This window comes from Podarcis muralis, chromosome 6, assembly GCF_964188315.1.
Source record: "Podarcis muralis chromosome 6, rPodMur119.hap1.1, whole genome shotgun sequence".
Lineage (NCBI taxonomy): Eukaryota > Metazoa > Chordata > Lepidosauria > Squamata > Lacertidae > Podarcis > Podarcis muralis.
Genome location: NC_135660.1, coordinates 43,745,368 through 43,761,313, shown reverse-complemented (window position 1 = coordinate 43,761,313; position 15,946 = coordinate 43,745,368). Strand labels below are relative to the sequence as shown.

Here is a 15,946-nt window from a genome sequence, read left to right as displayed (position 1 = left end):
CTGTTCTTGAGAGCAGGGGCAGTTCTTGGCTGCATTTGGGATAATGCCCTTTCCTTTCTGCAGAGAAGACAGAGAGCAGATGCTCATGGCTGGGCATATCTTTGAGGAAGCATAGGAAAGGCAGACTTCTGGAACAAGAGCCTAGCAGGGTCTCCCTTGACCATTTGCTGCAAGACGCATCACCTCTGTACAGCTGTCACTCAGCACTTCATGTCCCACCACCATCTAATGCTGCCTTGCTTCCCCCGGCCTTAAGCAAAACCCCGTTGGGACTAGAATTTCAGGAAGGGAGTGCATGAGAGGATACCGGCCAGATCCTGTTGGGAGCAAATGTCTGGGGGCGGCTTGTCAGGGAGTTGTTATGCTGTTTAAGTGCCCTTTCCTCCCTCATGTGGCTTGCAAACCAGTTGGTGTGGTCAGTTGCAGCAGAGTTAATAGCCCAATCAATTCTAGGCAATTTTTTCCCTTTGGAAGCAAGTCTCACTGAACGGCGTGGGGTTTACTCCCAAGTAAGTGTGCATAGGATTGCAGCTCAAGTGTATGTCACTGCAGCCTTTGAATGCATGTAGTGTACGGAAAAACTGTCTGCGGACAAACGTCGGCTCCCTCGGCCAGTAAAGTGAGATGAGCGCCGCAACCCCAGAGTCATTCGCGACTTGACTTAACTGTCAGGGGTCCTTTACCTTTACCTTTACCTTTAGTGCACAGAAAGGCTGAAATCCTAGGGTATGTCTTTCTGCTTGATCACTGGGTGAGTGATTCAGATGCAATGCTTGTAACCACTAGAAGCTGTGTGTTTGGTGTAGTAGCCTGTGGAATTCCTTGCCACTTGACATGAGATGTGCACCCTCCTTGCTGAACTTCAGGCACATGACTAAGACTTCCTTGTTTCAGGGGGCATTTTAAGGTAGTGTTCAGTTTTATGATAAATGATACGAGCTGTTCAATAGTGGAATGGACTCCTTTTGGAGGTTGTGGACTCTCTTTCATTGGAGGTTTTTAAGCAGAGGTTAGATGGCCATCTGTCATGGATGCTTCAACTGAGATTCCTGCATTGCAGGGGGTTGGACTCAATGACCCTAGGGGTTCCTTCCAAGTCTACAATTCTGATTCATAATTTATTGTTTAATTTTCTGGGTTTTGTTTTTAGGTGCACCACTTAGAAACATGAATGATTAAGCAATATATAAATATCTTAAAAACCAAAACAATAATAAAAGGATTAGGCTCTGACTGCAATTTCCTTGTTGATATAATTTCCCCATTTGACACAAGGGCGCTGGCCAGTATCAAGACTGTGTTGCTATTTTCAGTCTCCTTCTTGTGTGCTTGAATTTTCAAAATTCAAGGCCTTGTTCCCAGAAACATCCCTTCTTGGCCTCACAAAAACTAGAGTTAACTCTTCCTGCAGCAGTCGCTCCTTTTCAAATCTCTTCCTGTATGTTATTATTTCAAACTTGTTCTTGTATATTATTAACTACCTCCTCCAGGTTTTTCTTTTTCTTTGAAGGCACAACTTTCCAGCCTTCTTTGCTATGGAAAAATGTTGGAGAACCTGACTCACATTTTTCTGACCTCTGTTTTGTAAATCTCTCCCTCCTTCCCTGTGCACTTTCATTGCCCCTTTGCCAAAACATCCAAGTTCTCTGAAAGCCCCACTTAACAGAAGCAGAATATACAAATGGAGATCGTGATCTAATTCGTATTCGCATGGACTGTACAAATGCATCTGGAATGTGGGAGTTTGGGAGCAAAAGCCCATCCCATGACTCAGCGCTGGGCTTTCTTTTTTCTTTTTTAACAATCAGGGGAAGTAGAAGTTGTCAGGAAGTACTCCTGAAGTGTGTGTACTGGAAAGAACTTCCTGAGAAGATCTGATAGTGATGGTCTTCCTCCTGCAGTGGCCTCGCTTATTCCATATACACCCCTCTCCCCAGCCCTTTTGCTGAGTAGGAGAACAGATTCTCAGTCATCTAAAATTCTTTGCAGTCATTACAAAATCACAGGGCTACGAGATTGTCAGCCAGACAAACAAGCCAAAGTGGTTTGGGAACATTTTCTTACAGCTAGCTGCTTTGGCTTCTTTTAGAAGATGTTTTAAAAGGATGTTTTTTGTTTTGCAGTTGGCTCACTTTGTGCAAAAATGTAGCCGGGTAGGATGCAGCAGAAGTTACCCCTGAAATTGAATTCTTTCCCTTGTACCTTTACTTCCCTCCTGTTATTGCATTATGTCGTTTTGCCATGCTGTGAATCCCGTACTTGGAGCATCTTTCTATTTTCTGTTCATCACACATCTCTCACTCCTTAAGTCCCTTCATCTCAATATCTGCTCCTTCAGCAATGTAATTTCCCCAGCCTTAACTGCACCTTTAGATTCAGCTGACTTTCCCCAGTCTCTTGCCACTTTCCTAACCTTGCTACTGGTGTATTCTGTACTGCATTGGCCACATTGTTGGTACCTAATCAATTTTGAACAGTTGTGCCTGTCTGAAGATTTTTGTGAGCGCAAATCCCACAACCTCAGTTGCTATCATCTTGCTGCTTTCTGGTGTGAAGAACTAACAGAAATGTGTTGCATGTTTTCACTTGTTAGTCAGTAGCACCTGTGGCCACCGTTCATTCAGCCGCTCTCTCGCCTCATTCACATGCCTCCGATTCACATCTCACTGCCTGAGCAGCTGGATTTCAAACATGGCAACGCAAAAGTTATGACAGTGGTTTCTTTCCCTCTTAGATGTGTTGCTGTATCAGGAATGTTTGAGTTGATGATAGCACACAGAAGGCACACACACCACAACCTGTAGTTGTCTTGGGCTAGGATGTTTCTGATCTCTTTTTTTTTTTATATATAATTTTTTATTGCGTTTCTTTCCATAGTTTTGTACATTGCAAACACATACAATAGATACAAGAAACATTTTTTCTTTTTTAACAATACAAAAAACACAGAAAGAGAAAGAAAAAGAAAAAGAAAGAATTAGGTATATTTGGACTTCCCCACCCCTTCCGGATCTGCGTTCTTTAAATTAACCATGTCAGCAATTTGTTACCTTATTTCATACTTCAGTGTACCTTTCAATTGTTATGTATCCAAAATCAATATATTATATCTCAGTTTTAATACCTTTAAAATAAACATAACATATTCAATTCAAATTGTCTCCTTCTCTCTTTTATCACTTATTTTACCATTTACTTAATCATAATTGCTAAAGCATAACATTTCCTGATCGTGCACTATCTTAAGATTCGTACAGTTTATAATATTTTTGCAGATAGTCTTTAAATTTTTTCCAGTCCCCCTCAATTGTTTCCTGATCCAAATCTCGGATTCTGCCGGTCAGTTCAGCTATCTCCATGTAGTTCATCAACTGCGTCTGCCATTCCTCCAGCGTGGGCAAATCTTGTGTCTTCCAACTCTTTGCGATGAGTATTCTTGCTGCTGTGCTGGCGTACATAAACAAAGTTCTGTCCTTCTTTGACATTTTCTGGTCCACCATACCCAGCAGGAAGGCCTCTGGTTTCTTGGGAAAGGTATACCTAAATACCTTTTTCAATTCATTATAAATCATTTCCCAGAAGGCCTTCACTTTTGGGCAGGTCCACCAGAGATGAAAAAAAGTCCCCTCTGCCTCCTTACACTTCCAACATTTGTTGTCAGACAGGTGGTGAATCTTAGCTAACTTGACTGGGGTCATGTACCACCGGTATATCATTTTCATAATGTTTTCCTTCAGGGCACTACATGCCGTGAATTTCATTCCGGTGTTCCATAACCTTTCCCAGTCTTCAAACATAATGTTATGTCCAACATCCTGTGCCCATTTTATCATGGCAGATTTAACTGTCTCATCCTGTGTATTCCATTTAAGCAGCAAGTTATACATTTTCGAAAGTGTCTTAGTTTTTGATTCTAACAATTCCGTCTCTAATTTCGATTTTTCCACCTGGAAACCCACTTTTTTGTCCATTTTAAAAACCTCTTGAATTTGAGCATAATGTAACCAATCTCGCACCTTGTTTTTTAGCTTATCCTGACTCTGCAACTTCCAGTTATCTCCAATTTTTTCAATTAATTCCCAATATTTCGGCCAGTAGGCCTCCATATTGGGTCTTTTTCGAGCCTTGGCCTCCACCGGTGATAACCATCTCGGTGTTTTACTCTCTAATAAGTCTTTGTATTTCAACCAGACTGCAAAAATTGCTTTTCTGACAATATGGTTTCTGAACAGTTTATGAACTTTAACCTTGTCATACCATAGGTATGCATGCCAACCAAAAGCATTGTCAAAACCCTCCAGATCTAGGACATCAGTGTTTTCTAGCAAGAACCAATCTTTCATCCAGCAGAAGGATGCAGCTTCATTGATGTTTCTGATCTCTTTGCATGAATTTGTAGACTGTAATCTGGGCATCTCAATCTGGCAACTGTTCCCTTCAACACCCTTTAAATATGTGAGCAAGGGTAGAGTCTTTTGCATGTTGATGCTCTCTGAAACATTGTAGTGAAGCATAAATCCCTTTACGCTGGGGAGCATTGGGGAGCCTGCCTTTCATTACGCAAGACCAAAGGCTTGTGGTAAGCAAGGAAAACAAGGCCAAAGTATTACCTTTGAGGTCTTTCTCCTGTTGCAGATCCTGTTCTATTAGAGTCGTTCTCCGCTCCCAATTCCCCTCTGCTTTTCTAAAAAAATGCTCATGTACTCATGCACTGCCCAAGATGGGAGCTGAGCAGGGGCTGGTCTAGTGCCTAGGGTTGGAATAAATGCGAGTTAGTTCCGCTCGGTGATCCTGAACTGCTGGCAGGAGCGGGAGACACAGGCGCTTTCTATTTAAAGCACAGCACAGAGGGCAGGTTATAAAAAGGAAATCTGCTCTGCGGACAGAAGCGAAGGGAGAGGGAAGCCGAGAGCGGGGAGGTGCTGCTGTGCTTGGGCTTCCCTCCCCCATTGCTCTTCTCCGTTGGTGGCATGGCGGAGAAATTGCCTCCCGGAATCCTTCTGCTTCCTTCCACCCCAGCTCCCCTATCAGTTCTAGGTGGGTGGCTTCCCCATTGACTACAGTACCTCCTAAACCGAACACGTAGCATGTTCTGCTTCTTGCGGAAGGGGGGAAATCACATGCAATTCCGGGAAGGATTAACAGAAGCCGTATGTATAAATGGCAGGCTAGTTGTTTCCCTCTGTGCAACATTAGCAGGGTGGTTGTCTGCAGCCCGGCTTGGAGCTCCCGGCTGCAGAAAGGAAGAGGCGTGCAAAAGAAATCCACGTTGGAAAAGCAATTGGGCAATGGGCATTTTCCATGGAGACTGGCAGGCAGCTCTAGCTGGCTGCCCTGGCTCTTGGAAGCAAGGAGAGGCAGCCAGGATGCCCATCCTGGAAGGAACAAACAATACCCCAGCTGTCTCTCCTAGATTCAAGGGCCAGAAAAGACACACAGCCTTTCTAGCTGTGAGAGAGGCTTTGCACTTCATGGGCTGTTGCTACTTGCCTTAGGCAAGTGGGTTGTTGCACCTCTGAAACATAGTATTGCGTGGGAACTCTAAAGCAGGGATGGGGAACCTGTGGTTGAACTTCAACTCCCATCAGCCCTGCCTAGCACAGCCGATTGATGGGATTTGTAGTCCAACAACAGCTAAGAGGCCGCAGGTTCTGCCTGAAAGGAAACCTGCCTCTGTGGAAAGAGTTGGCATTCTGGTCTCCCTCCGGTTCCCTTCCAGCCTTTGAAACTCTTTGAACACCATCAAAGGTGCCCTTTAAATGATAGTGGTTCCTACGTCCCTGCTGTTATGTAAAAAGGCATGGCAGGTACGTTCTCTGCAGCTTTCTTATCACTCCTGCCCACTCTAAGTGTGCTGAATCCTGGGTGGGGACTTGCTCACTTCTCTGTGCAGTAGAGATAGCTTGAGAGGGCACTCCCCACATACACATTGGTGTATTTTGCAGTGGGGCAGGAAAGCAGTGGATGTAACTGCTGCTGATTCTTCCAGGACTAGTTTATATATGTAGAGCATAAATTTACAACCGGACATGGGTTGAAATAGGAGGATTTGTAGCATCCATAGCATTCTGTAAAAATAGCTCATGGGAGTCTTCCTGGCTTGATGGAGACCAGGAAGCAAAACACCCTTCTCCACAAGTGCAAGGCAGGCTCTGGACCTGCTCTGCAAGGGAGATCTCTCCTCCTTTGTGTTTTGGAAGCTACCTTTAACCTTAAATATCATTGCCTGGCAGTGATATTGGGGGAATTTGAGTTGCTTTTAGACTGGGATTTTCTGAATGCCAGTATTTCCCTGGCAGGAAAGAGACTGACTTAACTTTTCCAGTGTAAATGAACTATGGAACACAAACTCTGCTCCTTGGTCTGTTTTCTATTTTGCTTTTTGCCTCCTTGCTGCCAAGGCTTCTCTTTCTCCCCTAAGCCACCTTTGATCGTCTCCCCACATAGCAACTCAAAGGGACCTTTCCCATTGACCTCTGGCCTGGCAGAGTGTGGAGGTTGAGAGCTGATGGGCTCCTTTGTGTGGTCTGATTCCTCAGTGGTCAGTGCTGTCATTCCCAGGCGAGGCCTTCTTTTTCTTCTCCTCAAAGGAGAACCAACTCTGAGAACAGACCCTTGCGTCAGAGGCTGCTTATGCTGCCTCTTTTTGGTGGGCCCTGCTGATGTGGTGATTTCCTGGTCATGTTCTTAGCAGCCAATCCCTTCTCTCTTTCAGACCACGCGCAAAGCCCCTCCTGCGGACATCATGGCCATTGTGCAGACCCTGCCTGTCTCCATTGAGTCCGCCTCTGAAGGGGCTGCCCAGCTCCACACGAGTGCCTGCCCGTCCCCTGCAGCCATGGGCAGTGTCAGCAGCCTAATCTCTGGCCGGCCTTGCCACAAAGCCACGACAGAGTTTGGCCCTTTCCGCCTGCCTGGCGGGGCTGGTTCCCAAGAGCCCCTGTGCCATGGACTTCCCACCAAGAAGAGCAGCTATGCTTATGTAAGCGAAGAGGACTGGGCCGAAGAGGTGTCTCCCATCAGCCCCTGTAGTGACACGGAAGACCTGCAGGATGACAAGCCCCGAGTTGGCACCATCCGCGGACCACCCCCCAAGTTGGTGCCTGTCTCGGGGAAACTTGAGAAGGTAAGCAGAGAGCGTGCTTTGGGCAGAACAAGCTGGTCTGTCTAGATCAGCCTTCCAGATATTTGTACTACAACTCCCACCATCCCTGACCATTGGATATGCTGTACTAGGGCTGATGGGAGCTGTAGTCCTAAATTACCTGAGGGGTACCAGGCTGCGGAGAGTTATTCTAGCTGATGAATGTTTCCTCAGCCCTGTCAAAAGGCTAATAAGGATCCTCTTCCTCCATTGTTCATCTCTATCCTGATTCTGTCTTGAGAGAAATGCATACTGGACACAGGAGTTCACCCTTCTCAGTGCACCTATAATGTCACCCAGTTAAACCCAGGAAGGTGTATGCAGCTAAGGCAAAATCATGACAGGGTGTCCATGGGTTTCTGCAGGAATTTTCCCAGGGGCATATTAAAGCACTGAAAGAGGGAGCAGGTTAGTTTCTCATGACCCACAAAATAAGAATAGTGTATCTACATTTTGCCTCATAACTCAGCTTCTACAAGTGCCAGAAACGCCATCTTTATTTTAAACCGTAGGGGGTGGGGGCAACTATTCATGAGCTCTCTTATCCATGTTGCTAGATGGTCTCCTGATTGCCTTTTGTCTGTATCAGCTAAAAAAGGGCAGCCAGAGTCGCACCACATCAGTTACTACAAGTAGCACCATAGTCACTTGTGTTCCTCCTTGCTTAGGAGAGGGTTGTGACAGCTGAGGAGAAGGCGGGTAGGTCCATCCTCGAAAGAAGTTCAGAAGTTCAGAAACAGCCCTTCTAATCTTGACTGAGATTAGACAAGGCCCATTACCTCTCTTGGGATATATGGAGTACATGCCTGCCAAAAGTGTGATAAGGCGGAGAGGGTTCATTATCCATTGATTTAAGTTTCCGGTATCAACCTCCACCCTAGCAATCCTGTGCCTGTGTGCTGTTTTTCAGGCCATGGAGAAGACGCTTATCCGCCCCACGGCCTTCAAGCCAGTCATGCCCAAGAACCGCAATGGCCCCCTGCAGGGGCACTTGGCTCTGCGTCCCGGTGCCTCCGTGCTCTCCGAGAGCCAAGCTAGTCTTGCCCAGCTCTTTGGCGGTGCCCCTGCGGGCAGCACCGAGAAGCACAACTCCCTGAGCTGCCGAACCAGCTCTCACTCGGGGACCATGTCGGACTCGGGGCGCAACTCCCTCTCGAGCCTCCCCACCTACAGTACTGGATGCAGCCAGCAGATGGAGCCAGTCAGCATCTCCATGGGCCACATCACCCTGGATGGCGGCGGCGGAGGAGGCGGTTTGCGTGGCCTCACGGGGCCTTCAAACTCGGACAGTGGCCGCTCGTCATCGAGCAAGAGCACGGGCTCTCTGAGCGGCCGGGGCCACCATTCCTCCGACAGCGGCTCCTGCGGGGGGCGTTCGCCTGTGCACAATGGAGCGGATGAAGCCCTCCTCATTCACGAACTCGAGGAGAAGTTGCGGGAGCGTGAGGTTGAGCTGCAGCACCTGAGGGAGAGCCTGGATGAGAATGAGGTGGCCATTTGCCAGGTAAGCTGCTGGGGGTTGCCTGCTTGTCTCGTGGCCCAGGAGGTGGCCCCGCGTGGCTCCTAATGCAGGCAGGTCTGATGCAGCAGGGGGAGCGCTCGTGTTTCTCACCAGGGAGAGGGTTTCTTTGGTTTTCGAAAGGCTGCTTCTACTGTGGGACTGCCTTTGTTGGTGCTTGGAGCGGCAGCAGCTTCTCGTTTTACCAGGCAGCTTTCATGAGGCAGTTGCTGTAGGGCAGGAACCGGCAGGTTCATCTCCAATAACGTCAAGCAACTGGGAGCTCCTTTGTGGCACAATTAGGTTAAATTCACCTCAAGGCAGAAAGGGGTACACTGCCTATCTCAAGGTGCAGTGTGTTGTCAATGTTGACTAGGCTGACAGCTCTGCATGCTGGGAACTAGTCCTTGCAGGAATTAGCAGCATAACTTGGTTTCCAGTGTGCAGATTTGCCACTCCCCTTCTTGCAGCTTCCATACTATGACATTAACAAGTTCCGCAACTGTTTGTCTCGCAGCATCCTATTGTGACGGACAAAAATGAGTAATCATAAATAAGGTCTACATAATCTAATAAAGGAGCATTGTTGTGAGTCTTGTTACCAGAGTCATGATTTCACAAATGTTTCCAGTCTGTCATCTTGCTTTTCCAGACAGCATAATAATCTGTTCCTGGAACCCAGTTTGCACTTTGTTATCATCTAGGTGAATTAGTTGTAATTTTGGGCGCTTGCAGGCTGCTATTATTGTAATCTTTCTGTTGAGACCCAGTGGTTGGCTGCATCCCCTCCCATGCTGACTAGGATGTGTGATCAGGAGCGTAGTATCCAGAGCACAAAATGTGATAGTTTCATTATTGTGCGCTAGTTGAATCTGGACTACTGCATGCAGTCCTGGATGCCGTGTTTTAAGGGGGATACAGGCAAGCTGGAGAATGTTCCGTGGAAGGCAACCAGGATGCTGAGATGTGGAGGAACCAAGTCATATGAAGAACGGTTGAAAGAGCTGGATGTGTTTAGCCTGGAGAAGAGAAATTTAAGGGGAGACATGATAGCTGCCTTTGACTATCAGAAGGGCTGTCACTCAGATCAAGAAACAGATGTGTTCTCTGTTGCTCCAGAGGGCAGAACTTGCACCAATGGGTGGAAATGGCAAGGAAGCAGATTTCAGCTAAACATTAGGAGAAAATTATTAATGGTAAGAGCTATTTATCAGCCTTAAAAAAAAGTATGCAAAACAGGGACTGTTTCCCTCCTCCCACCTGCCTGAAATTTGACAGGTCTGATCCCTGGGAGGGGTAGTGGAAATTCTGGTATGTTGGTGCCAACTGAATTAAAACACAGAAGCTGCAAGCGGCGGCAGAGCTTTCCTAATGCAAGCAGTGACCTGGGGGTTGATGAAAAGGGGTGCTTTCCTTCCAGGTGTATGAGGAGAAGCAGAGGCGCTGCGAGGAAGAGATGGAAGAGCTGCGGCAGGGCTACACCGCCAAGCTCCAGCAGTCAGCGCAGAAGGCCCAGCGCAGCCAGCAGGTGCTGCAGCTCCAGATCTTCCAGCTGCAGCAGGAGAAGAAGAAACTCCAGGAGGACTTTGCACAGCTGCTGGCCGAGCGGGAGCTGCTGGAGAAGCGCTGCGCCTCCTTTGAGCGAGAGCACACGGAGCTGGGGCCCCGCTTGGAAGAGACCAAATGGGAGGTGAGCCCAGGCTGTGGGAAAGAGGGGCTTCCCTATCTCCCCTGCCCCCAGGTTTGAAAGTTGTATAGTGCACAAGGTTGCACTGCTAGCAGAGGGCTGGCTGTGCTGCTTTCAGAGATTCTTGCCTTATTTCCCCTTAGAAGTCTTTAAACACCTGTCTTTAGTCTATCCAGGGAAGTTACCCCCTCCACATCACTAGTTATACCTTTCTGGCTGAATTGGAGGACAGTCCAGAGCAGCCTTCCTATCCAGCCGCCCTCCAGATGTTAGTTGACAACAACTCCCATCATCCCTGACCTTTCACCCTGCTGACTGATGGGAGTTTGAACCCATCAGCCTCTGGTTGTTGAAGAAGCTGGTATAGAGAAGTATAGCTTTCACCATGGGCTTGGGAATAATCCCTGGCATACTTTTTAGTTCTCTCTCAAATCCTCAAAACACATCATTTTGGGCACTGTTCAGAAGATGTCGAGCAGAGATGTTTGGGTCTTTTGGGGTGAGAACAGGATGCTGGGATAGCTCGGTTGGTAGAGCATGAGACTCTTAATCTCGGGGTTGTGGGTTCAAGCCCCACATTGGGCAGAAGATTCCTGCATTGCAGGGGGTGTGGACTAGACGATCCCCTTGGTCCCTTCCAACAATGATGTCTATGATTTTTCTATGACTAGACGGTCCACTGGCCTGATCCAGCAGAGCTCTTCTTACATTCTTAATCCAACCAGGCCTCTCGCTTTGCTGGGTCAGAATCTGTGGCATCTTCCAGGTCAGCTGATGCATCTTGTTTCACTCCCACCAGGTGTGCCAGAAGTCTGGCGAGATCTCGCTACTGAAACAGCAGCTGAAGGAATCGCAGGCGGAGGTGGCTCAGCGGGGCAACGAGCTGGTGCTTCTGAGGGCCCAGCTGAGGGAAGCGAGGGCTGAGCTGCAGGCTGGTGAAGAGCAGGTGCTGGGCTTGCAGGAAGTGGCCCACACCAAGTCCTTGGAGCTGGAGGTGTGTGCCAACGAGCTGGCCAGGCGCAAGAGCGAGGCGGAGCTGCTGCGCGAGAAGGTGGGGCGGCTGGAGCACGAGTTGGAGGGACTGCGCAGTGCGGGCGGGGAGTTCTGCCCCCTGTTGGCTGAGTGCGACGAGGCCAAGGCCCAGCGCCAGGCAGCCGATACCCTGCAGGGCTTGCGCTCCCAGGCCGAACGGCTGCGCGCTGAGCTGCTGTGCGAGCGCCGGCGCGGCGAGGAGCAGCGGGAAGCTTTCCACGCCGAGCGCGTCACTTGGCAGGGGGAAAAGGACAGGGTCATCCGCTACCAGAAGCAGCTGCAGCACAACTATATCCAGATGTACCGGCACAACCGTGACTTGGAGAGCCAGCTGCGCCACCTCAGCCTCGAACTCGAGGCCCGGGACATGGAGGAGTACGAGATGCACGGGGGCGAAGGCATCTGCTTCGAGGAGATTGCCGCCACCGAGATCTGACCGTGCCTGGAGGAAGAAGGCCTTGGTGAATAGGCTGCGCGGCCGCAGACAAGGGAGCGTGCTCCGTCGGACGTGAGAACGGAGTGAGCTTGGGACCAGTGGTGGAGGGAGGTCTGCTATACCTGAATCCCACTGGGTAGCACTTGTTCCATTACTTAACTTGTCTGGGGAACTCCCCCACCCCCACCAGCTTAACAGATTTCACTGCCATTGAGATAAGACAAGGACCAGAAGCCAGGCAGTTTCACTGGGAGGTAGAGGCTGCTAAGGATTTTGTCAGTATTTTCCAGACCTGCCTTGTAGGGAGGCGGGACTAACCTCTAACTAAGCCCACCCTTTGGAATGTTGTAGCAGCAGCTCCTCCTCCTCCTCCTCCATTCCCCACCCCTCCCCATGAGGAAGCAGCTGCCCTCTAGGTCCTAATGCTCCTCAGCCTCCCACAAAGGTGTTGGCTGTGGTAGAAAATGGCTACCACTGTTTTGCCTCCTGTTCTGTGGGCTGGAGATACGGTGAAGGCAGGAAGCTCTCTCTTCTGCCACTACCTGTATGAAGTGACCCAGCTGGCCCTCAGCCACCACCTGGCTGGAAGTTAGGCTGAGTTGGCTTTGCTGACAGCCAGCTGATCCACTTAACTGATGGGAAGGAATTAGCACCGCCTGTTTTTAGGCTGGCTGGAGAAGCATTTTACAGGATGCTCTTTTGACCTTTGTCCCAGTCCTGGGCTGGGTAAAGTGAATCTTTAAAATAAATGGGGGGGGGGGGGGACATACAATCCAAAGCCACCGAGAGAACCCCAGATGCTGTGACTCTGACAAGTTGTACAAATTAAGCAAACTTGCACACATGCACTTTGTTTGCATAATTTGTGCTGCTTACAGTAGTTGTAAAGGGCAGGTTGTTTTGTAAGGTCCACACAAACTATTTTTTTATAGTCATAAGGACAGCAATAATAAGAATGATAAATAGCGGTAAGACCCAATATTGATTCTCAGGATGCTGAATTCTGGTCCCACATTTATTGCTTATTTCAGTGCTAAAGAACGTTCAGAAGAGCTCTGCTGGGTTAGACCAAAGGCCAATATTATGTTTCCACAGTGGCCAACCTAAGGAAAGCTCACAAGCAGTGTATGCGCCTAGTAGCCCTCCCCTGCAGTTTACCCACACGCACCTCAAAAAAAGCTGGTATTTGGTGTCAAACTGCTTCTGATGTATGGAAGTAGCATCTAGCAAATGTGACTGGCAGCCATTTTGTGGAATTACAGAAGATATGCAGGCCTAGCCTGATCTCACCCAAGGCATTGTGGGAAGACACTGTGCTAGGCTTGCTGAGGAAAAGTAGTCTCCCTTTGTGCTGTGGAAGCAGGAGCCACCCCCCCCCAGCACCTCCCCAAGAAGACTAAAAGGCCAAAGCTTCTCAGGCATCTGCACTGGTTGCCTGATGCCCTGTCACGTGCCCTAACCTTAAGGGGACCAGGACAGCCAACGTATCACAGTTTATAGATGATGTCATCTGCATTCCTGCCCCACCTTCACTTCCATGATGAGTCCGGTCATGGAAAATAGGCAGGGTATAAGTAAATATATATTAACAATGATGCCCAAGTTATTTTTATAGGACATTCCCAGATATTTGAACTCCTCTTGTAAGCTGGGGATGTCTTCTTCTCCATACAAGACCAGGGTCTGCCCATTCACTTGGGGTTGCTGAGTCTTGTACCAGGGCTCCGAGTTACTTGCCAGCCCCACTCCCCCCCCCCGGGGCGGGGGACCCTGCTGCATGGGGACCTGGGATGTCCTTCCACCCCACCCCCAATTGCCTTTGTCGCTCCTGGTTGAGCTCTGATTTGAGAGTGCCTTTTGTTTGGGCCTTGCTGCCTGGGTCTCCCCACCCCACCCCCGCCTGCCCTCCTCCAGCTTGTGCTTTTCTGCCCAGCTGTATCCACTCCCTGCAGGCTCCATAAGCTGCTTGAGGGCCCAGTGGTACTGCCTTTGAGCCTGCCTGCAGCACCGTCCTCATGATACCCCCATTGCTTTCCTTTCAGGCCTGGCTGGCAGAGTGCCCTACTGGCTACTGTTTCTCATGGATGATGTGGGTAGGCCATCATTTGCAAGCCTAATGTCCTTCTGATATTTTGGACTACAGCTCCCATCAGCCTCGGCCGGCACACTGGCTAGGGCTGTTGGGAGTTGTAGTCCAAAATATCTGGAGGACACCAGGATGGGGTCAGTTGATGGACAGCGTCCCTTGACTGTTCCCAGATGCCTGCATTCTCCAGGTGTCTCAGTTTCATTCCACCTCATGGCTTCTAACCAAATGTGATTCAGTTTGAATCCTATTTCTCTTTAATGCCTGGTTCCTGTTTTCAGTCCAGCCTTCCTTTTTGATCTTGCAGTACCCAGCTGTCCACTTTCTGTTGCAATTAGCTTGGAGGCAATTGAACACCAGAGTTGCTCCATCCAGTGGCCTCAAGCCCACACATCTTTTAAAAATCTGTACTCAAGCTGCTTTTGGAAGTGAGGAAAAAGCCTGGCCCAAATGCCCACCCTCTACTCTCACATCCAAATAGCCTAGGACCTTTTCTGCAGATGGGCTCTTCAGAGAACAGCATCTCCACTTGCGGAGAGCGATGCCCTCCATACCTGCTGTGGAAACCCTCCCTGATAAATTAAGCTTTATGCTGCCCACTAGCTTCCTGGAGGTAAAGTGTTTTTAAAAAGAGCTTCATTGCAAATACCCTGCCATATTTGCCCAGGAGCAAAAAAGGTCAGCGAAGCAGGGTCTTGTCTTCTGGGGTGCGGAAAAGTAATTTCCAGAGGAGCTTGACTGGGAGTGGCTGAATATCCTGTAAAGGAGAAAAGCTCTCTCTGGTGGAGAGATGTAGCCAGGCTGACTACATATCCCTGGGGTTAACAGGGTATAGCTGAACAAGGAGGACTAGGAACAGGAATGAGTTATCATTTCAGCCAATGCAGGAAGAACCAGATGGCAGAGCAAACATGGCTCTGATAGCCACAGTGGCTCACCACCTTCTCCTTGACCACCCTGAGTTCTCCTTTGTGCAGCTAGTGCTTGATGTGCCCATCCTGCCAAGCTGGTCAGATGTTCTTAGCCCCGTCCCTCTGGCTGTGCAAGCGCTGAGCAGAGAAGCCTTTCCTTGAGTGACTTGTGACCAGAGTGCAGCCAAAGCCCAGCCTAGTTCAGCACCCTGCTCAAGCCGCTTTGGAAATAACAGCCCCATTGCTAGAGGAGGGACTGCCTGATATCTGCCAGCCTGGTCTAGCCTTAGCTCCAGTTCCTCCTGTTTATCCGCATGCAAGAAAACGAAAGAGCACACTCAAGAATTTGGGGAGGACGCATTCCAGCTCTGTATGATACTTTGGATTGTTTGCAGAAGGGAGTTTATGGCTTCCACGTTCACTTGGGAGATTGTTGTGCATTCCAAGAGAACAAGCCATCTCTGCCCACTTCCACCCCTGGTCATTCTCAACTCTCCTGCCCATAGTTATGGGAGTGCACGAGATTGGCGCCAGCGACACACAACACTAGACCAAAGGAAAAAGCTTGGTGCATGTTATTTCTGTGACTGTTGCTTACCTGATCCCTCTCTTCCCCTCCCTTTTTTTAGCACCACTTTGTGTTTTACTTTTTTTTTTTACTTTTATTTCTGAAATTGTATATTTTCCAAGCTGTGTAAATTTCTTGTACAAACCAAAAGAAAAGTGTGAATTAAAAAAAGAAGAAGACGACAAAGCCACTTCTGTGTTTTTTAAGAAAAGCCACCTGGTGGTTTGATGGGTGAGGGTAGTGGAGCATGGAAGGATGAAGATAGGGTAGAGTGGTTCTGATGATGGATGAGAAGCAGAGGTGGGTGGGCTGGTGGTCTTGCACTTGCACACCCTTCCTCTTGTTGCTGTATAAAAACTGGGTCCAAATGCACCTTGGTTCACAATGGCCACCTTCACTCAGTGGCTTGCAAAACATTTGTGGCAGCATCTTTTTAAAAATGCCCCATAGGGAATGTATCCACCTGGGAAATGGACACTCTCTGATCCAAAATAGCAACTTCAGCTCAGGGATAAGAAGAGGATGGATCTATCCCTTTCCTTTAGCAGATCTTCCCTATTAGGCAATAGCTGGGGGATGCTTTG

General features: G+C 48.7%; 1 protein-coding gene across 8 annotated transcripts in view; it reads left to right on the top strand.

Annotated features, from left to right (window-relative positions):
• Positions 1–15,548, top strand: part of LZTS2 (leucine zipper tumor suppressor 2) — a 61,957-nt gene extending 46,409 nt beyond the window's left edge. For all 8 annotated transcript variants that reach the window (XM_028730455.2, XM_028730456.2, XM_028730461.2 and 5 more), the window contains 4 exons: positions 6,716–7,126; positions 8,055–8,648; positions 10,063–10,332; positions 11,129–15,548. In XM_028730455.2, the coding sequence (XP_028586288.2) occupies positions 6,746–7,126; positions 8,055–8,648; positions 10,063–10,332; positions 11,129–11,797 (1,914 nt within the window). In that variant the 5' untranslated portion in view covers positions 6,716–6,745 and the 3' untranslated portion in view covers positions 11,798–15,548. The remainder of the gene's footprint in view (positions 1–6,715; positions 7,127–8,054; positions 8,649–10,062; positions 10,333–11,128) is intronic.
• Positions 15,549–15,946: the final 398 nt, after the last annotated feature.